At 58.0% G+C, this 20,863-nt stretch overlaps 1 protein-coding gene across 3 annotated transcripts in view; it reads left to right on the plus strand.

Moving 5' to 3' along the window:
- MPP2 (MAGUK p55 scaffold protein 2) overlaps nt 1–15,789 on the plus strand; it is a 29,262-nt gene extending 13,473 nt beyond the window's left edge. For all 3 annotated transcript variants that reach the window (XM_084615845.1, XM_084615846.1, XM_084615847.1), the window contains 8 exons: nt 412–639; nt 7,775–7,906; nt 9,553–9,658; nt 9,998–10,066; nt 10,255–10,416; nt 11,551–11,753; nt 12,331–12,459; nt 13,646–15,789. In XM_084615845.1, the coding sequence (XP_084471971.1) occupies nt 412–639; nt 7,775–7,906; nt 9,553–9,658; nt 9,998–10,066; nt 10,255–10,416; nt 11,551–11,753; nt 12,331–12,459; nt 13,646–13,822 (1,206 nt within the window). In that variant the 3' untranslated portion in view covers nt 13,823–15,789. The remainder of the gene's footprint in view (nt 1–411; nt 640–7,774; nt 7,907–9,552; nt 9,659–9,997; nt 10,067–10,254; nt 10,417–11,550; nt 11,754–12,330; nt 12,460–13,645) is intronic.
- Nucleotides 15,790–20,863: the final 5,074 nt, after the last annotated feature.

Raw genomic sequence — 20,863 nt, forward strand, 5'->3', positions numbered from 1 at the left:
GAGGGGTTGGAGGGGCACTTCCCACAGGCTCCACCATCACACACAGTCCTTGCCTACCCCAGGGCCTGGGGGGCCAGCCCCCTTCTGCCCCCAGCTTTGTCTGGCTATGGGGTAACAAATGGCTGCGCTTATCCTCAGCTCATCAACCCCTGTCCCCCTCTCTCCCCATCTAGCTCACCCCTCTCTTTCCCTCCCTCTCCCTTCTTCTCTTTTCTCCTCCTCCTCACTCCCCTCTTCCCCTCGCCCTCTTTCACACCCTCCCATCTGGCTGGGGGGCTGGGCTGGGTGTTGCGGGGAGGCGATGGGGTGCAGCAATGGGCCCAGCTGCGGCTCCAGGGCTCCCCATGAGTCCCCGGGGGCCTGGCTATGGCAGGGCCGGGCGCTGAGGTGCATGCCCCCCTCCACCCGCAGGGCGTGACCTTCCGGGTGGAGCGGGGCGAGCTGGTGGTCGCCCGCATCCTGCACGGCGGCATGATCGACCAGCAGGGCCTGCTGCACGTGGGCGACGTCATCAAGGAGGTGAACGGCAAGGAGGTGGGCAACGACCCCAAGGTGCTGCAGGAGATGCTGAAGAACGCCACCGGCAGCGTGGTCCTCAAGATCCTACCCAGTTACCAGGAGCCTCCCCCGCCCCGGCAGGTAGGGCCCCCGCTCGGGTACGTGGGGGTGTGACGGTCCCCAGGGTGCGATCCGGACTGCCGAACTGAGATGCCTTTTACGCTGCTTTGCTGGTGAGCAGCCGCTCCTGGCCCGTGAACACACAGCCTCCAGCGTGTGACATGCTCCCAGCGAAACCCTGCAGAGTGCTACTAGCCAGCCACTCATGAATTACACCGCGGGAGAACACCAGGACATTGCCAGCCCCAGACTTTCCCCGAGAAACGTGCCCGGTCTCTACTGCCCGGCCCGCTCTCTCTGCAGCACAAGCTCCCCGAAAGTCCGTCATTTCGTCAGAGGAAAATGATATGCGCGCATCTTGGTATCGTCCCCCAAAGACGCTGGTTTAGATTGAACAGTAAAACGAATTGATTAACTATAGAAAGGTGATTTTAAGTGATTGCAAGTCATGAGGCATAAGAGTCAGAAGGGGTTACAAAGGAAAATAAAGAGAGAACAACGCCAGCTCATGTCCAAGCTTAGCAAGTGAAAGGAGCTGAAAAGCAAAAGGGGTTTTTCTCACCCCAAGCTTACAGCAGAGGTGGTGCCAGCAGAGAGACGGTAAGAAGGGGAGTGAAGTCAGGTGTTTTCCTCCCTTTTCTGTAATTCAATTTCATGGGCTAGAAACGTCCTGGCTGAGTCACGGTGACGCGCAGTCTGCTGTGGACGTGACGTTTAAACCGTCCCGATGATTGAATGTGAATTTCTTGTTTCCCTCTCCCGCCCCCTGCTGGAGAATAGCTGCTTGAGTAGGTAATAGTGGGGGCCAATGTGGCTTTGTCTCTGAAAAACTGGTCTGGGCCTGCTTTTCTTTAACTTGGAGCATGTCAGAGTAACGTTATACAGTGGAATCTTATAACTTTCCCTTCAATATTGATACACACCTTTTACCGGCACAATAATGTTCAGCAGATTATGAGTTTTCAAATGATACCTCAGAAGGTATACTTTGGGGGAGGGATAGCTCAGTGGTTTGAGCATTGGCCGCTTAACCCAGGGTTGTGAGTTCAATTCTTGAGGGGGCCATTTAGGGACCAGGGCAAAAATTGGGGATTGGTCCTGCTTTGAGCAGGAGGTTGGGCTAGATGACCTCCTGAGGTCCTTTCCAACCCTGATATTCTATGATTCTTTGTACAACATTTATCATAGTCCTGTGAACATGGGGTGCAGGCTGTCACAGGGGTTTATGCACTGCACCCCTTCTTTACACCATGCCTGGGTACATGGGGCATATGCACCCCCTGTTTATAACCCCTCCTCGGGTGCCTGAGAAACATATGTTGCTGTACCTCATTATAAATCTCCATGTGCCTGCCCTTCTCTGCTCCTCTCCCCACCCCGGTCTGCCCCCAGCCGGGGAGCGTTCCGCGAGAAGGCCAGCAGGGAATTTGTGCGCGGATGCCTTGGGCAGGGAGCTGGAAGAATTTAATAAGCAGCTGTCAGCTCAATGTGCTCAGCGGCGTAATAGAGCTGGACCAAATGTGCCCCGGGCGTCGGCCTCTCTTGCCTTCCCCAGCTGCAGGGGCCTCTGGATAAACCCAGGGGAGGGGCCGACAGCTGACTGGATTCTCCTTGGGGTGTGGGCTGCGGTCTGGGCTCTCTTTTGGGAATGGGGGTGCTCGGTGACACCCCAGCGGCAGCTCAGTGCTCATTGTTCTGGCCAGTTTGAGTCAAGACTTCCCATCACCTGCTCCCTCAGTCCCAGACCTCTCGGGCGCCGTGAGCTTGTGTCTGCCTCCGGGAGGTGGGGTGGATAGGTGTGTAGGGGTGTGATTGCTAGTGTCTTTGCGGTGTGCTCCCCCTGGAACGTGTGTTTGCCTGTTGGCTCCCAAGTCTAGGTACACGCTGGCTATGTGACCCTGGGACAGCCCCACCCCCACTCTGTGCCTCAGTTTCACCATGTGTAACAGGGAGATGACGATACATATGCAGGCTTGTGTGTTTGTGTGTGTGGTGTATATTGGTAGGCCTGTGTGTGTAGTTGTGTAGCATAGATGTGGGCCTGTGCGTGTGCATGTGTGTAGTTGTGCAGTACATATGCAGGTGTGTGTGTGTGTATCTGTGTATATATAGGGGGCCATGTGTGCAGCTGTGTGGTATAAATGTGGGCCGTGTGTGTGTGTGTGTGTGTGTGTTATACGAAGACCTGTGTGTGCAGCTGTGTGGTATATATGAGGGTGTGTGTGTGAGTGTAATATGCAGGCCTGTATGTGGTTGTGTGTGAAGCTGTGGAGTATATATGAAGGCGTGTGTGTGTGTGTGTGTGTGTAATATGCAGGCCTGTATGTGGTTGTGTGTGTGTGTGAAGCTGTGGACTATATATGAAAGCGCCCGTGTGTTTCCCTGCCGGGTTGTTGCTGTCTGTCTGTCTGTCTGTGCTGGATTTGGTGGCAGATAATCCCATTCGTGGGAGGGGTGTGTATGTGTGTTTACCTCTCTAATCCCCCAGCTCTCCCCCCCAGGAGAATTTCCTTGTCCCAGCAGCTCTGATCACCCCTCCCTTCCTGGCCATGCTCCTGCCAGGGTGGGCGGTGGGCTCTGCACAAGGGCTGCCCGGGCCTGTGCCCGTGAGAGCCACAGGACCCGGGGGGTTGGCTGGTGTTGGGATCACACCCCACGGAAGGCAGTGACTGTGGGCAGATGGCAGCAAAGGCCGTGGTGCGAGCTCCCCGACAGGGGAGGGAGGGACAGAGCAGGGGTGTGCGTATGTGAGGCTAAATGCGGCCCCCCAAAAGAGGCAATTATAGGCGGGAGCTGTGGGAACTTGACCCCGAACTCCCACAGTTCACTGAGAGCGGGGATGGTACCCCACAAGCCGCTGCAAAAATTTCCCACAAGGCCGTGCACCAGGTAGTGGCGCCGGGGACACTGGGACCCCCACCCACAGTGCCATGCGGCTTTCCCCCATGCAGCGTGGCTCTGCGAGGACGCCCTGCACCGGCAAAGGCAGCCGGACGTGAACAGGCTCTGCCGAGGGAGTGCTAGAGGGTTTCCCGGGGTAGCTGTACCAGCCTGCCCTTTCCAGCAAAGCCCTTAGCGAACATGCTTTAACATCCTAGCGTAGCCTGGGCAAGTTGTGATTTACCGTGTGCTTGCCCATCCTCTCACCAGCCTAGGTGGCCGAGGCTGTGTATCTTGCCCAGGGCTTGTCGAGACCGCTTCCGTATCTGGTTCCCCGTTAACTCCAGGTAGTTAACGGGTCTGGGAAGACAAGTGCGGACTTTCCCTGCTTCTTAGATCCAGCCTGCACAGGTTCTGTCCCTTCCCTCCGGTACAGAATGGACGCTGGTTGCCGAGGTGAAACATCTGGAGAGTGGCAAGTCTGGCTTTCACAAATGTGGTCACAGAAGTAAAAAAAAAAGACAAGCTCTCAGGGGCATGTGAGTGGAGCCTTGGGCCACCTAGACCCGTGGTTCTCAACCCAGACCCAGACTACTCGCTCAATGCCAGCATGGGGATGTCTGCCCGAGCTGGAAATGACAGGGCTTCTAGGATGATCTGAGGAATGGAAAACTTGTCTTATGAAAGGAGACTCAAGGAGCTTGGCTTGTTTAGCCTAACTAAAAGAAGGTTGAGGGGAGATATGATTGCTCTCTATAAATATATCAGAGGGATAAATACCGGAGAGGGAGAGGAATTATTTAAGCTCAGTACCAATGTGGACACAAGAACAAATGGATATAAACTGGCCACCAGGAAATTTAGACTAGAAATTAGACGAAGGTTTCTAACCATCAGAGGAGTGAAGTTTTGGAATAGCCTTCCAAGGGAAGCAGTGGGGGCAAAAGATCTGTCTGGCTTTAAGATTAAACTCGATAAGTTTATGGAGGAGATGGTATGATGGGATAACATGGTTCTGGTAATTAAATATTCATGGTAAATAGGCCCAATGGCCTGTGATGGGATATTAGATGGGGTGGGATCCGAGATACCCAGGAAAGAATTTTCTGTAGTATCTGGCTGGTGAATCTTGCCCATATGCTCAGGGTTTAGCTGATCGCCATATTTGGGGTTGGGAAGGAATTTTCCTCCAGGGCAGATTGGAAGAGGCCCTGGAGGTTTTTCGCCTTCCTCTGTAGCATGGGGCATGGGTCACTTGCTGGAGGATTCTCTGCTCCTTGAAGTCTTTAAACTACAATTTGAGGACTTCAATAGCACAGATATAGGTGTGAGGTTTTTTGCAGGAGTGGTGGGTGAAATTCTGTGGCCTGCGTTGTGCAGGAGGTCAGACTAGATGATCATCATGGTCCCTTCTGACCTAAATATCTATGAATCTATGACACTCCGGCTGCAGGGTAGATGTTCCCTGAGAGAGCCTGTGGGCTGGGTGGGGAAAGTGGGGCCCTGCTCGGCCCTGATTCATGCCCTGTGGGCTTTGCACTGGGCCAACTCCCGCCCCTGTGTCAGGAACTGCAGCCAGCTCTGCTCCGTGACCCCAGCTCTGCACCCGGCCCGGGGCTGCCCCAGGAACCGTGTGGCGTATGTCGGGGCAGGGCTGGGCCCAACGAAAGGGTTTCAGAGGCGCTGAGCACCCCCCGCTCCCATTACAGAGGCTGCATGGCCTCCCCTGGGTGGTGGCCGCAGGAAGTGCTATCCAGGTGGGGAAACTGAGGCACGTGCATGTGTGTCTGAGAGACTTGCTCAGAGTCACACCAGGAGTCGATGGCAGGGCTGGGAAGAGAGCCCAGCAGTTATTGGCACAGCGGGAGAGGAATTTAAGGGGTTGCTGAGGAAGGCATGGGGGGGCAATACATTTAAGGGGTGGGCAGAGCAGGCATGGCAGGGGGTTGAATTTGGGGTTGGCTGGGGCAGGCTCTGTGTGTGGGGGGATGAATTTAAAGGGGGCAGGCATGGTGGCAGGGGTGGGAGGGAAATTTAGGGGGATCATGGCCTGCTCCTCCAGGCAGCTCATCTTCCCTTCTAGCCTGTATCCAAGACATTGTTCCAGCACTGCCTGCCGCACCCCGCTTCAGCCTGATCGCCTGGCCCCTGCCAGCCGATGCCAGGCAGGAACTGAACCGGGGTGGCGGGCATGGGGGCAGAGCTGCTCGATGCAGACAGGAGCACGTCACCTGCCTTTAACTCTCTGGACACATTTCTCCCCCGGCTGAGGACAAAGCAGAGCCTGTCAGCCGGCCCTGGCATCTGCTCTCTCGGCGCCATGCGCCGTGGGGCCCGGGCGCTGAAAGGAGCCTGGCAGCGAGGGGGCAAGCAGGAGATGAGCTGATCTCCAGTCCCTGTGTCTCCATTTGCTATTTGGAGCTTGTCTTGGCTTGTTACCTCACAGTGGGGAGCAGGGCAGAGTCCCCCTCCACCCCTGCTCCAGGCGGGGCTCACCCATGCCCACCCCTATACCCCTACTCCTGATGGGGCTCTCCTGGCCCCTCTCCACATCTGCTCCCTGTGGGGGTCCCACCTCCACCCCAGATCCCAGCGGTGCTTCCCCGGCCCCCCCTCCACCGCTGCTCTTGGCGGGGCAAGCTCAGGGGTCAGTTACGCTTGGCTCTCGCCCTTCCAAGGTTTTCTTTGCAGCCATAACAGCGAGCCTGAGACTCTTTGTCATCAATAGCCGAGAGTCTGGGGAGCGATGGAGGGGCCTGGCTGTGCCCCCCCTGCAAGCACCCCATGGTCTGCACATGGGGAGTTGACGGAGGCTTTAGCTGGAGGTCTGTCCGAGTCATCTAGTTGGACTCTGTGGGCCAAAGGCATTATTGTAACCCAGTCACTGCCCAGCATTAACCAGCGTCAGACTCGGGTCAGGGTTTGGTGTCCAGAGACGTCAGCCGGCCAGTCCCAGGGCAAACCCCCACTGGAAACCCTAGGCACTCTTTATTAAAGGGACAGAAAAGACGCATTTGAAGAGTCAGGTTTGAAGGCAGGCTTTCGCTTTAACAGCCTCCAGCGTTCCCTTGAGCTGGGGAGAGTTTCCTAAGGACAAGGCCCCGGGTCTGACAGTCTCCGGGATGGTATTCAAGAGGGTGATTACCCTCCCGTCCGGGGCCAACAGGAGAAGTTGGTGGGGATGGGCTGGTTAAAATCCGCTCCCCTTTCTCAGAAGACAAGCCAAGACAAACACAAAAGGAGAGAGGAAAGCACAGCAAAGCTGGAAAACGCAGCTTCTCTCTATGGTGTCGACTTCACTTGCAACCTCGTGACTGGAGAAAAACAGGCCGGGCACGTGGTCTGGTCAGGCGCTCCGAGGCCTGGGACACTTGTAGCCACGTGGGGCTGTTTCGGGCATTGCTGTTAATGGCCTCTTTCTGATCTCAGCAGTCTTGGCCCGCTAAGCCAATCTCTTATGAGACAGAAGGCACCGGAGAGAGGAGAAAGAGACGGGAATCAATTTGTCTCCAAAATTCTTTCTTACATACCCCAAAAGGGAGTGGTGGGTGGAATATCTCACCCCCATCGTTATTGGGTCCACCAATTAGGCCTATTATCCGACACCCTGATTTTGGTTCATTGATTTCTGGCCCTCGGCTCCTCTTGTTCACCAGGCATAACTGTGACCCCTTCCTTGAGTGAGAGCCGGAGGCTGTTTTATCCGGTCTGTCAGTCTGTCTTGCGTTCGGACCACTCCCAGCTCTGTTCTTTGGTCTAGATCAGGGGTTCTCAAACTTCACTGCACCGCGACCCCCTTCTGGCAACAAAAATCACTACAAGCCCCCAGGAAGGGGGACTGAAGCCTGAGACTCCCCCCCCGCCTTGGGCGGGGCGCCGAAGCTTGAGGACTTCAGCCCTGGGCGGTGGGGCTTGGATTTTGGCTTCAGCCCCGGGCCCCAGCAAGTTGAATGACAGCCCTGGTGACCCCATTAAAACGGGGTGCTGACCCACCGGTTGAGACCAGCTGGTCTGTGGGATGGCAGCGCTTTACACGCTTTCCCTGGCTCTTGACGATGGAGCTCACGAGCAGGGTCGGTTGTCTCCCGGCTCCAGCCCGTGCCAGGGACCGGGGAAATGGGAATTCTCCGGGCTGGATTTCCAGGCGCTCGGCACTGCCCAGCGGGGCCTGGATTTTCCAAAGAGCTCGGCTCTCAGTTCAGGAACCGGGAGCCCCAGGACGGCAAGGGCCCCTCTGCTCTCCCTGCCTGGGGCTGACCCTGCGCTCTCCCCATAGGTGTTTGTGAAGTCCCACTTTGACTACGACCCAGCCAGTGATAACCTGATCCCCTGCAAGGAGGCAGGGTTAAAATTCACTGCCGGGGACCTGCTGCAGATTGTCAACCAGGACGACCCCAACTGGTGGCAGGTGAGGACAGCTGGGTGGCCCCGAATCCCCCACCGCTTGGCAGTACCCAGGCCTGGGTACTGCCTTGCACCCTGGGATGGCTTGGATGGGGGGGATGGGTTACTCAGGTGGGGAGGGTCATGCCACATGGAACACCCCCATCCCCAAGGCACGGAGGGGCTGGCGAGGGGACCCCATGGTCACTGCTGGTTTGGTCGATGGGATGGTGCTGAGGGCAGTCAGGGAGCTCAGCGGCAGCCGGCTGGAGGGTGAGGGTCTGGGGATGGGGGCTGGGGTGGCCGCTGGGCAGGGGCCTCCTGGGGTGGGGGCTGTGAATGGCCCCATAGTGGGGAGAGGCGCGTTTGGAGATGGGGCTGTGGTGATAGGGCTGTGGGTGGCCCCAGGGCGGGTGGGGGGCTGTGGGAATGGGGCTGTGGGTGGCCCCAGGGCGGGTGGGGGGCTGTGGGGATGGGGCTGTGGGTGGCCCCAGGGTGGTGGTGGTGGGGGGGCTGTGAGTGGCCCCAGGGTGGGTGGGGGGCTGTGGGGATGGGGCTGTGGGTGGCCCCGGGGTGGTGGTGGGGGGCTGTGGGGATGGGGCTGTGGGTGGCCCCAGGGTGGTGGTGGGGGGGGGGCTGTGAGTGGCCCCAGGGTGGGTGGGGGGCTGTGGGGATGGGGCTGTGAGTGGCCCCAGGGTGGGTGGGGGGCTGTGGGGATGGGGCTGTGAGTGGCCCCAGGGTGGGTGGGGGGCTGTGGGGATGGGGCTGTGGGTGGCCCCAGGGTGGGTGGGGGGCTGTGGGGATGGGGCTGTGAGTGGCCCCAGGGTGGGTGGGGGGCTGTGGGGATGGGGCTGTGAGTGGCCCCGGGGTGGTGGTGGGGGGCTGTGGGGATGGGGCTGTGGGTGGCCCCGGGGTGGGTGGGGGGCTGTGGGGATGGGGCTGTGAGTGGCCCCAGGGCGGGTGGGGGGCTGTGGGGATGGGGCTGTGGGTGGCCCCGGGGTGGGTGGGGGGCTGTGGGGATGGGGCTGTGAGTGGCCCCAGGGCGGGTGGGGGGCTGTGGGGATGGGGCTGTGGGTGGCCCCAGGGTGGTGGTGGTGGGGGGGCTGTGGGTGGCCCCAGGGTGGTGAGGGGGCTGTGGGGATGGGGCTGTGGGTGGCCCCAGGGTGGTGGTGGGGGGCTGTGGGGATGGGGCTGTGGGTGGCCCCAGGGCGGGTGGGGGGCTGTGGGGATGGGGTTGTGGGTGGCTCCAGGGCGGGTGGGGGGCTGTGGGGATGGGGCTGTGGGTGGCCCCAGGGCGGGTGGGGGGCTGTGGTGATGGGGCTGTGGGGGGGCTTCAGGGCAGGTGCGGCTGTGGGGAAGGGGCTGTGGGTGGCCCCAGGGTGGTGGTGGTGGGGGGGCTGTGGGTGGCCCCAGGGTGGTGAGGGGGCTGTGGGGATGGGGCTGTGGGTGGCCCCAGGGTGGTGGCATGGGGGCTGGGGGGATGGCACTGTGGGTCGTCCCTGGAGGGGGTTGGAAATGGGGGTGTGGGTGGCCCTAGGGCAGGGGTGCTCCAGAGGGTGGAGGCTGCGGGGGGCCCCTGGTGCGGGCCGTAAGGGGCCCCAGTATGCCAGGCTGGACGGGCGGTGGCTATGGGGACTCTGGCTGGCTCACCGGGCCTTGGTGCCGTTTCAGGCCTGCCACGTGGAGGGCGGCAGCGCCGGCCTCATCCCGAGCCAGCTGCTGGAGGAGAAGCGGAAGGCGTTTGTGAAGCGCGACCTTGAAGTCCCCCCCACATCTGGTAGGAGACCCCCACGGATGCCCCAGGCTGGCCCCAGTGCACGCAGGGCCCTGCTCCCCATCTCAAGAGCGTGGCGGGGGAGCCCTGCTGCCCAAACCCTCCCTGCTCCCTACGGCCAGGGCCCTGAGCCAGGCTGGTGCCCAGCCTGGTGGCCAGTGCCTGCAGGAGGGTATGCGCCCCCACAAACCCTGGCTGTGTCCTAGGGGTTTGCAGTGGCCCTGCCCTGGGGAATATCTCCAGCCAGGCCAGCACCCCGATCCCTGCTGGGGTTGCCTGTGGCAGCATCTGATTCCCGCTGGGCTTGCCCAAGGCTGAATGAGTCCGTTCTGCTCTCGGCAGGTGCCCTGTGCGGCAGCATCAGTGGGAAGAAGAAGAAGAGGATGATGTACCTGACCACGAAAAATGCGGGTGAGTGCCCCAGGCTGCCCAGGCCCTGGGCAGGCATCCCCCTCCTCCTCCTCCTGGGCCGGCTCTTGCCCCGAATCCCAAAATTATCCTTCCCCCTTTCACCCCGTCCCCTGCGCCGGCGGGGCTGGGCACACGCTGCCCCGTCCCCATATCAGCGCTGACTGTTTTGTCCTCCCCATCCGGCCCAGAGTTTGACCGGCATGAGCTGCTGATCTACGAGGAGGTGGCCCGCATGCCCCCGTTCCGCAGGAAAACCCTGGTGCTGATCGGGGCCCAGGGCGTCGGGCGACGCAGCCTCAAGAACAAGCTGATCATGTCGGACCAGGCCCGCTACGGGACCACCATCCCGTGTGAGTAAAGACTCTGCCCCCTGGAGCCAGTGCTAACCCCGATGTGCACCCTGATCTCTTTTCCCTAATCTGACCCCTGCTCCAGAGGGGGCTGGGGCTGACTGTGCCACGTGGCCTGGCCTCACGTGACTCACGCCTCTGGGTCCTCTTAGCGTGCTCTGCGGCCAGCTGGTGTGGGCATCCCTGCCCCACGCACGGCCGGCCTTAGGGGATGCACATGGAGGTTTGGAATGAAGGCACCCGGAGCGCTGGGCAGGGCAGGCTGGGGGAGCCCTAGAGCTGTCAGGTCCTGGGGACGAAAAGTCCCTGCCCCGTCCTTCAGCACAGGGTCTGGAGAGCCAGCCAGGCAGACTGTGGAGAATCACCTGTGACCGTAATTGACCAGAGGTAAGGGCCAGGTAAGCCTGTTTGTGATGGAGCAGCACCCCCTGGTGAGGAAACGGCCACCCTGCACCTCATCTGCCTTCCATCCACGTCCCTGCGGAAGGGACGGGCTCTATGGCAGGAGGGAGGGGTGGGGGGCAAAATACCTGCCCCGCCACAGGCAAGACCCGTTGCCTTGAACCCCCATGAGTCCTCCACTTGTGGAATGTGGGGTGTGTCTGCCCCTTGAATTTCAGGATCCTGCTGCTGCCAGATGGGCTGCAGACGACAAAGCACCCCGAGGGGGGTGCAGTGGGACGGGCCGCTCTAATCTCCCCGTAAGCGTTTGGAAATCAAACGAGCTGTCCCTGAGATCACAAGGCAGGACTTGGCTTCCGACACTGATGCACCGTTCAGCCGGGTGGCAGCTGGATCCGCAGTTTCCCAAAGTTTGTGGGTGTTTGGGCTTGTGGTTCTGGCTCAGCCCAGTGTAGGGAGACGGGCCAGCCACACAGCAAGGGCTGGGGACTGGTTCCCAAGTTTTGGATGATGATTTTGATTCAAGCTGATCACGCAGCTTGATCCCACAGTTGAGGGGTGTCTGGACCTGGGCTTCTGGTTCTGCCCATTACAGGGAAGATCCCAGAGCTGGGCACAGGCTCTCTGGGTTCCCGGAGTTGCGGGGTGTTTGGGTCTGAGGTTCCGGTCTGGTCCCCTCGCCGGTCGTTCTGTAACTCACGCTCACCGCGTTATTCCTGTGCCCCTTGGCAGACACTTCGCGGAAGCCCAAGGATCACGAGAGGAACGGCCAGGTCTACTGCTTCATGTCGCGGGGGGAGATGGAGGCGGACATCAAGGCTGGCCGCTACCTGGAGCACGGGGAGTACGAGGGGAACCTCTACGGCACCAAGATTGACTCCATCCATGAGGTGGTGGAGTCCGGCAAGATGTGCATCCTGGATGTGAACCCGCAGGTTCGTGCTACGGGGACAGGCCCAGCTGGGAAGCCCCTAGTTATACTAGAGGGGAGGTTGGGCTCTGGCTTGAAGCTCTGGAGGACAGCCACCTCTCGGGCAAAGCTGAGGCAAGCTTCCCCTGTACTCACCCCAGCCACCTGTCCCAGCCCTGACTGGGAGGGGAGCGCAGTCCAGGGCCCACTGAGTACCAGGCCTCTCTGCTGAGCCTGATCGCACACCTAGCGGGTGGTGCCCACACGCAGGGGAAGGGCCCCTGCCCAAAAATGCAACTGATAAGACAAATGGTGTGAGGGGAAACTGAGGCACAGAGCAGGTCAATGACAGAGCCAGGAGCAGAACCCAGGTTTCCTGGTTCCCAGCCGTGTGGCCTACCCATTGGGAAACACTGTCTCCCCACGGCTATAGCTGGTAACACCTTTTGGTCGCTACCTGCCAGGGCTGGATCTGAGCAGCGGGAAAAAGCTCTGGGTCCCATTCCCAGCACCCCGGCTGCATGGTCCCCCTTCACGCCTGTCCCCTTTGGAAGCTCGCTGGTCCTAGGTCTGCACTGACAGCCTGGCTCTGTGTTACCCAGGCGGTGAAGGTGCTGAGAACGGCTGAATTCGTCCCCTACGTGGTCTTCATCGAAGCCCCGGACTACGAGACACTCCGAGCCATGAACAAGGCGGCGCTGGAGAGCGGTGTGGCCACCAAGCAGCTCACGGTGAGTCCACGCCAGCCCCGTACCCCCACAGAGTGCAACCAGAGCAGGGGGTCAAACCCCCTTTCCCCCACGCGGTGCCACGAGACATTGGGGTCATAGGGCCTTCCCTGATCACCTGGCCCATGCCATGTCTTTGGCCCACATGACCCAGGGTGGCTGAGCTGTGGCAGGCCCGGGTTCCACGGGGCGTGCCCCTGTATGCACACGGCTCTGTCCACAAGTACATGCACTGGGATCGGGGCTTGCTCCCCTGTTGGTTCTTCCTGGTGGCCTTAATGGCCCCTTTAGAGGCAGGTGCTCAGCGCTTCCCCATCCAGCGCCTCCCTGAACGCGGCCACAGTTTGGACTCTCCATCCAGAGGGGTCAGCAGGGAGATCTCCTCCCCAAGTGCACGGTGCGGTCCGTTCCCAGAGCCGCCCAGGAGAGCTGGGCTGTCCCCCTGACCCGCTCGGATGGCTGGCATGGCGGGTGTCCCATGCAGCGTCTGCCGCTGGCCTCCAGGGAATGGCACAGCCAGGCTGCGGCGAAGCAGGGGTGGGCTGGCGTGGGCAACCCCTGGGGGAAGACAAAAGGAGGGCAGGGGGCCGTGGTGGGGATTCGCCAGCCCCTGCTGAGTGCAGTGCCGCAGCATGGTGCTAGAGGGCACTGTGCTGCCCCAGCTGCCAATCATTACATTTCCCATGGATGCTTTTTGCACGTGGGCCCCCTCGTGCCTGGCGCTGTCCCTGCCCCTAGAATCTTTCCGGGCTTATAATTGATCATATTCTGCCTCCTTCCGTCCTCCATCTGTCTTCAGCTGATTACGGGATCCGTCTTCATATCCTGTCCCAAAGAGCTGAGTAGCATTTCTGGGTGGCCGTTCCAACTGCGGCCATGCCCCTCCCCACAGGTAGCCGCATCTCCGCTCTAGGATCTCTGTATAAAAGGCTGCCACGCTCCACCCCAGAGGTAGATGCCTCTTAGTCCTGGGATCCCCGTACCGACAGCTTGCTGCGCTCCTCACCAAAGGTGGCTGCATCCCGGGGGTGGGGTGAAACGAGCCCTGCGTCGTTTGCACCTCTGCTTACCTTTGCAAAGCTCTTTTGGGACCCCCCCCACCCCCCCCTGGAGGCGTGTGCTCTTTACCCCTGTGCGCAGAGCTCTGGGGCAAGGCTAACGGGCAGCATCCGTGCTTGTGTCTGGGCAGGAGGCGGATCTGAAGCGGACGGTGGATGAGAGCTGCCGCATCCAGCGTGGCTACGGCCACTACTTCGACCTCAGCCTGGTCAACGACAACCTGGAGTGGACATTCCAGCAGCTGCAGGAGGCCCTGGAGAGGCTGCGCGCAGAGCCCCAGTGGGTCCCTGTCAGCTGGGTTTACTAGGACGCTGGGAGCGAAGGCCTCCCCACCCTGCCCCACGCGGAGGGCACTGCCGACCCGCCTCCCCTCCGCCCTCCCTCCTGCACAAACCACGACGTCTCAAAGCCAAGGAACCCGGATCCCCTGCCTGCGTCCCAGGCCTGTCTTCGGGGGAGCTGCGGCCCGAGACAGGTCTCGTCCCCCCAAGGGCAGGCGCTAGCTGGAGCTGCCAGTAGGGTGTGGGGAGGCAGGGAACTGGGTGAACATCCCCTTCCCCCTCCCCCTGAGTTTTAACCAACTTTGCCAGAGTTAGAGAGTTTCTTGTAGACATTCCCGAGGGGCACCCCCAGTGGAGAACCCTTCTCTGCCCTGGACACGTGGCTGGGGGGCAGTGGCCCCCCATTTCCTTCCAGGAAGGGCTAGGGTGGCCATGGGGAGGGTTGAGAGAGCAGCCCAAGGCGGGGCCGTGCCCAGGACACTAAACACAGCCTCTTTAGTGCCCGGAGTGGGCACTGGGTCCCCCTTCAAGCCAGCCCCAGGGCTGTGCCCGGGGCCAGATCCCGGCAGCTGGCAGAGGGAGGTGGGCATGAGGAAGGCAGCGTGAAGCGTGCCGCAGGAGCGCACAGAGCTGGGGATGCCAGCTGGCACCTCCCTCCATCCCTGCGCGTTCTTCCTTTTTCACCCAGCTGCCCGCTCCGTGCCCAGGCTGCATCCCCCTTCCCGGTCCTGAGCTGCCCTCTCTGTGCAGAGGTGCCTGGCATCACCTTCAGCAGCTCCCTGGAGCAGCTTGGGGCATCTCTCCTCACTGGCCTAGGCCAGGGGAAATCTCAATAGGGACCAACCGGCTCAGGAACAGGGATGTTCCTGGCCATCTTTCTTCATCGTTCCCCACTGGGCCAGCGGGGTGGGGACGAGGGTGCAGCAGGGCGGGTTCGGAGCCCATCACCTCCCTGGGCTAGAGCATCAGATTCTCCCTTAACCCGTGTCTGGGGTTCGGGGCAGGAGGCGTGTCCACCAGGGAAATGAGCTTGGTGGGCTCAGTGGGCTTCTTGGATCAACCGTAGAGACTAACTCACTAATTCCCCACCGTGAATCCACAGCTGCTCCCCAGCAAAGACTGATGAGTTATTTCAGGGCTGGCTGGCTGCGGGGGCAGAATTTCCGAGGAAATTACTGGCCAGTTTGGTGCCGCGGGAGAGATCAGTGCCGTCCCAGGACGACAGGCGCACCTTAGCGAGCCCAGTCCAAAAATCGGCATGGTTCCGATGCCCTACCTGAAAGAGACGAAGCCACCACATGCCCTGCCTTACCTGCTCCCACAGAAAACCCGAGATGGATTCGTCCGGAGTGGGCCACCGCTCTGGATGACCCAGAGCAGAAGGAATCTTCTGGGGAGATCTGCACCAAGCAAATGCACAGCTGTCTCACTGCCGAAAATTCAGCTCAGTTTACAGACCCAGCCCCCGCCTTCCGGCTCCGAACCGGATAGATTATTCCCCCCTCCCAATTTGAACTTTTGCAAATGTCCCAGCAATGGTCGGAAAAGCTGCCCGACTTCCCCCCCAGCTTAGAGTCTGTGATTGTGGTGGTATTGAAGGGGAATTGCGGCACCTCTGGAAATCAATAGCTTTAAGGTCCAAATGGTTGAAGGAGGCACCCTTGAGGAGGGTCTTGTTACATCCCTGGTGTAGGACACAGGACATCTGGGCACAGGACATCTGGTGTAGGACACAGGACATCTTGATTCCCTGCTCTGCTCCAGCCTCCTGGGCAAGTCACTTAATTGCTCAGTGCCTCAGTTTCCCCACCTGTCCAATAAGGTTAGATTAATAATACCCCACACTGAGAATACATCTGTTATTGTAGGTGAGGCCCTCAGATACTTTGGGGATGTGGTGGAACCTAGAGAGTTAAGTAACATAAATACTTTTCAAAAAGAAAAGGAGTACTTGTGGCACCTTAGAGACTAACCAATTTATTTGAGCATGAGCTTTCGTGAGCTACAGCTCACTACATCAGATGCAAACCGTGGAAACTGCAGCAGACTTTATATATACACAGAGAATATGAAACTGTGTATATTCTCTGTGTATATATAAAGTCTGCTGCAGTTTCCACGGTATGCATCCGATGAAGTGAGCTGTAGCTCACGAAAGCTCATGCTCAAATAAATTGGTTAGTCTCTAAGGTGCCACAAGTCCTCCTTTTCTTTTTGCGAATACAGACTAACCCGGCTGTTACTCTGAAACCTGTCATAAATACTTTTGAGGCTCTGGACCATAGACCTCAACTGTAGGTTTTAGGATTTATAAAGTGACAGCAAAATAAAATAAAAACCATAATGATTGGATAGGTGGAACCAGCCAGGGGCATCACTAGATATCAGGTAAGGGGGGTAATTGCCACCGCCAGACCTCGGTTCGCCCACCCCAACTTTTCATAGGTCTATCGGCTCCACTTTTTGCCTCCTGCCCCAGCTTTGCAGGATAGAAGTGATCACATATAATGTTCTATATCCGCTCCTGGAATTTTTCTGAAATGGTGCCTCTGGAGACAGTCGGCAAAATCCAGGTCCGGGGGGATCCTCAAAACATGGGGCCAGCCAGCTCTGCGGTTTAGGGTCATACCTGTTGCTCAAAAACCATTAGAACAAAGATCGGTAAGAGTAGGAGGGTTGTGTGTGGACAGTGGACAGCCCGCAAACAAGCTGCCTGCCTGGGTGCGAGAGCCGAGGCGGGAAGGACAGGTGCCTTCTGATCTGATCACCAGACAGGTTTGTTAGTAACCCGGTGGGGTGGGGGGTATTTATTTATTTTCTTGGTAATAACTTTTGTCTTGCGTATTTCTTTAGCCGAATCCACACGCAGACTTAACTGACCCCATCGAATATTAAAGCTAGCTGGTCCTGCCCTCCTCTTATTTACCTGCCACAGGCGATTTTAGCCCCAGGCCTCAGTTTCCCCCTGCAAGAATGGTGACGAAGTTGCCCTCCTTGGTCAAGCGCTTTGAGATCGACCGGTGCAAAGCTCTAGATAACAGCTGACTAGTACATCTCCGCAGTCCCTGGGAACCGCATGACATCGTTATAATTTCTGAAGCCATTAGAGGCCTCAACTGAGATCAGGGCCCTGTTGTGGTAGGTGCTGTACATACACAGAGAAAGTCCCTGCCCTGATGGGCTTCCAGTCTCAGTACACAAATGGTAGGAGGGGAAACTGAGGCACAAAGGGGTGAGGAAGTGACTTGCCCAAGGTGACTCAGGGAGTGCCGGGAATAGAATTTCTGGATACCTGGTCCAGTGGGCGATGCTGTCTCCTCTTGGCTTCAGTGGCGGCTGGGTCTTCTGACTCCCATCCACGGGGCCCCTGCCCACAAGTCCTTCCCTCCGTTCTGGAGTGCAGATTTCTGTGTGTCAACAACTACCTCAGGCCTCAGCTGCAGCAGGGCAAAGGCAGAGCCCTGGCCTTCGCTCGGGCAGGTAACTGAAGAAGGAGCTGTTTGCAGTTGTTTCCAAACGGCTTTATTTGCTGAGTTTTTTATTTTAAGGCAAAACTCCGTCTCCTGTTTCTAACCGGCCTGGCTGCAGTGTGCCCCTGGGAACCCAGACCCCTGGCATGCACAGGCCCCATGGCCGCCGGTGGATCTGGGACGCTTCCAGTTTTGGGTGCCTGACTTGGGATGACTGGGGCTGGTTTCCACAGGTCTGGAGCAGTCATTGCTGTTGGTGTTGGTTCTGACCTCCCCCTCCTCCCACAATGTGTCTGTGGCCCCCATTATTCTGGTGTCAGAGACCCCACAAACTTACTGTATTTATCGCAAGTCAGGCACCCCAAATTTGGGGCCCCTTGTAAAAATTTGGGCCTTAAGTTCTTGTTTCTCAAATGGCCGGAGTTCCCCTTTAAAAGCAACTGTGGCTAGGGTCTCCCCTGCTGGTTGTCACTGTGTGCGGGGGGGGGGGGCAGAGGGAGCCAGGGAGAGACACCCATTGGGAAGGGGTGATACCCCCCCAAATTCCAATGCAAATCCCCTTTGGGAGGGCGCTCTCCAAACTGTCCCTGCTTCGGCTCAACGGACCGCCCTTCCTTACTATTAAAATGCCACCCCCCTGAGCTGCACCCCCCCTTTCTGTTCCCACCTTCACTGGGGGAGTGACCCCCAGGTCTCTTGCCAAGAACCCGTTCCACAGGGTGTATTTCCGTTGTAAGATAATAGCTATCACACAGAGGAGAGGATTAATGTCCCTTGTTTTAAAAAATGCTATTTATGTAAAGAAGAGAAACTGGCCGTATTCCTGTCTGTCGGGCAAAGCGGGGTAATGCAGGCATTGATCAAAGGTAATGGCCCAGCGACAGGAAGGTGTTGGCCTCCCATTGCTCTGTGGGGCTGGCAGTAGAATGCCAGGCTCTGAAATCAGAGCGTTTTGGGGGGGTTATTTTTGATTGGTTTTTAATGCTGGATTTACAGCCTGGCAGTTAGATTCCCCAAAGGACTCAGCACCCAGCGGGAACCTGGCCCGCTGGGCAATTTGGTGGATTTGGCGCTTGGTGATCTGGGCCCAGAAAGTTCTGGTTTGTTTGGGGTGAATCAGTGCGACTTTTTGCCCCGGGGTCTGTTTTGCGTCTGTAGGTGACTGTGAGGTTGTGTGAGAGAATGGGGCTGTGTGGGGTGGGGTGTAAGTTTGTTTCCCTGTGTCTGTATGCAGGTGTGTGTTTGTCCCTATGAGTTTATGTCTCTGTGTCTGTACACACGGGTGTGTGTTTGTGTATGTGCATGTGTGCCTGTCAAACAATTGCCAATTCTTGCAATTTTATCACACGTTTCACACTGTTTGTTTATTTAGTCAAATCCCCAGCTCCTGGTGTCAGGTGATTCTATGAGACTCTTAGCTTTTTTTAAAGTAAGTTTCTATCCCTCCTTGTTCACGGGGAAACTCTTGCAAACACAACCCTGAAAGGTGCCGACACCTTTTGGCAACTAAAAATGATTATTTTTAAAGTCTCATGACTTTAACGCCAATCTCCTCTCTTTTCGGGGTTGGCCTGACGATTTTTTAACATTTGAGGTTTGCAACACCGATGCCCTCTCCTCCCGCTCCGCGTGTGCGCGTGCGTGAGTATGTGTGCATGCAAATGGGCGCTGATGCGTGTGAACGTAGCTTCTGATGACGACTCACTCCATGTTAATGTTACATTTGCTTTGTGGGGCTTAGCCAGGGATGGTGACTGACAGTTTTTCCCCTAACCCCTTTTCTGTCCCATGCTCTGTTTCCTATTGAAGGGTGGGATTAACTGGATCTAAAGACGATGTACATATTTCCTTCTGGATGTGTCACTAACATACACTATAGCGAATGATCCTGCACTGCCCCCATCAGCAAGAGAAATGGACGTGTTTGATCTCTGATTTCCACCGGTCTCTCCTAGTCCACTCCCGGCTCTGAGCTTCTCCATTAGTCTTCTTGAAACACACACGTTTTTAATGGTTCCATGTAAATACTGAGCAACAGTGAGCTGGAAAAGGTTTTTTCCCCCCTTCTCTTTGTTTTTGGTGAATGGTGATAGTTCCCCTTCCCCTCCCTGGAATTGTCTATTTCTTAGACTTGTGTTTATTAGAGAGCTCAGCGGTGTGATGTCCGTGTCGGGTCGGTGTTGCGTGTTAGAAGCCGGCTAATTTGGATTGTTTGTGCCCTGTTTACACCACGCTGCCCTCTATTCATTGGAGCTGCCATGTTTTATGGTGGAATCTCTCCCTTTTTTTGTTTCTGAACCTGGGGGGATCCTGCTAGCCCCCCCGCCGCCTGGTCACCTCTGTGTGTATGTGCGCGCCCGGTGATCCTGACCCAAGGGGCGTGTGACGATTCTGGACCAGTGCTTGGCCAGGCTGTGATGCAGGGGCAAGACACCCCCCACTTTGCCAGGCAGCCTCCTTTTGCAGCAGGACCCACGAACCCTCCCACCAAGCAGGTCGAGGGCCTGATCCTGGGAGCTGCTGAGCTGCAGGTGGGAGGCGCTTGCCCCTCCATAGGCTCGAGGGGGGTTGAGGATGCTTGGGGCCTTAGCCTCCGGCAGCATTGGTTTGAAATGCCCCTTCTGGTGGGGGTGCCATGCCAAGATGGCTCTGGCTGATGGCTGGTTTGGTATGGGAGGGGGGTGACCAGTCAATGAGGCAGATGACATCAGGCCTGATTGCTGCCCCGAAAGGACCATTTTCAGGGCTATGGGGTGAGGTCAGGAGGGGAAGTCACATAGGTGCCCCCCGCCCCCCCCCGGCCCCTCAGTGCTTCCAGCCCAGGCAGGCTGAGGGCCCTGGCCTGGGTGTAGATGACCTTGTGAGACCGTTTCTCTCCGGGGTGGGCATGGCCCCATGGAGCTTTCTGCCAGGTTGTGCCTAGTGGAGAGGCCGGGCGCCACTCGTTCCCTGTAGCCGGGGGCTGTGATGGGCTTTGCCAGCAGTGCCATTTTACACCAGGGGAGGAGCTGGCCCCTAATTTAAAACGTTAAGTCCCCCCGGCCTCCCCTGTCTGTCGGTCCCTTCTCGTCCGATTGAACGAATGACAGTGACTTTTTTGTACTGACTCTTTTCTATTCCTAGTTACTTTCTGAGCTGGGTTGCTAGATGCTCGGAGCCCTGATGCTGTACATTTCTTTTATTTCTCGGTTGTGCGAGCTGATCCCATGTTCCTGCCGGTGAATGACTCCTTTTGTTACTTTTCAGTTACTTTTATTAAATTTAAAGCAAAAAAAAAAAAATCCCTCACGCATGCTGGCTGTGTTGTTTTCATCTTGTCCTCCTTGGCGCAGGCATTTCAGAGGCATCCTCCAAGGAAGCCAAGTGAGTTACACTGTTGTAAAATGGGTGTGAGAGGAGATTGGGCATTCTGTGCCTCAGTTTCCCCATCTGCGTTAACAATACGGGCTGATCTCCTGGGGAGGTGAGACTGGAAAGGGTTCGAATGAATATTAGTGTCTGTAAAAGGCCTGGAGATCTACAGCGGGAAGGCGCTGGAGAGGGGCAGGTTGTTAGTACAGGGGTCCATGTGCTAGTGAATACCTGATGAGCGGGCAT

This window comes from Lepidochelys olivacea (genome assembly GCF_965140295.1).
Source record: "Lepidochelys olivacea isolate rLepOli2 genome assembly, chromosome: 27".
Classification (NCBI taxonomy): domain Eukaryota; kingdom Metazoa; phylum Chordata; order Testudines; family Cheloniidae; genus Lepidochelys; species Lepidochelys olivacea.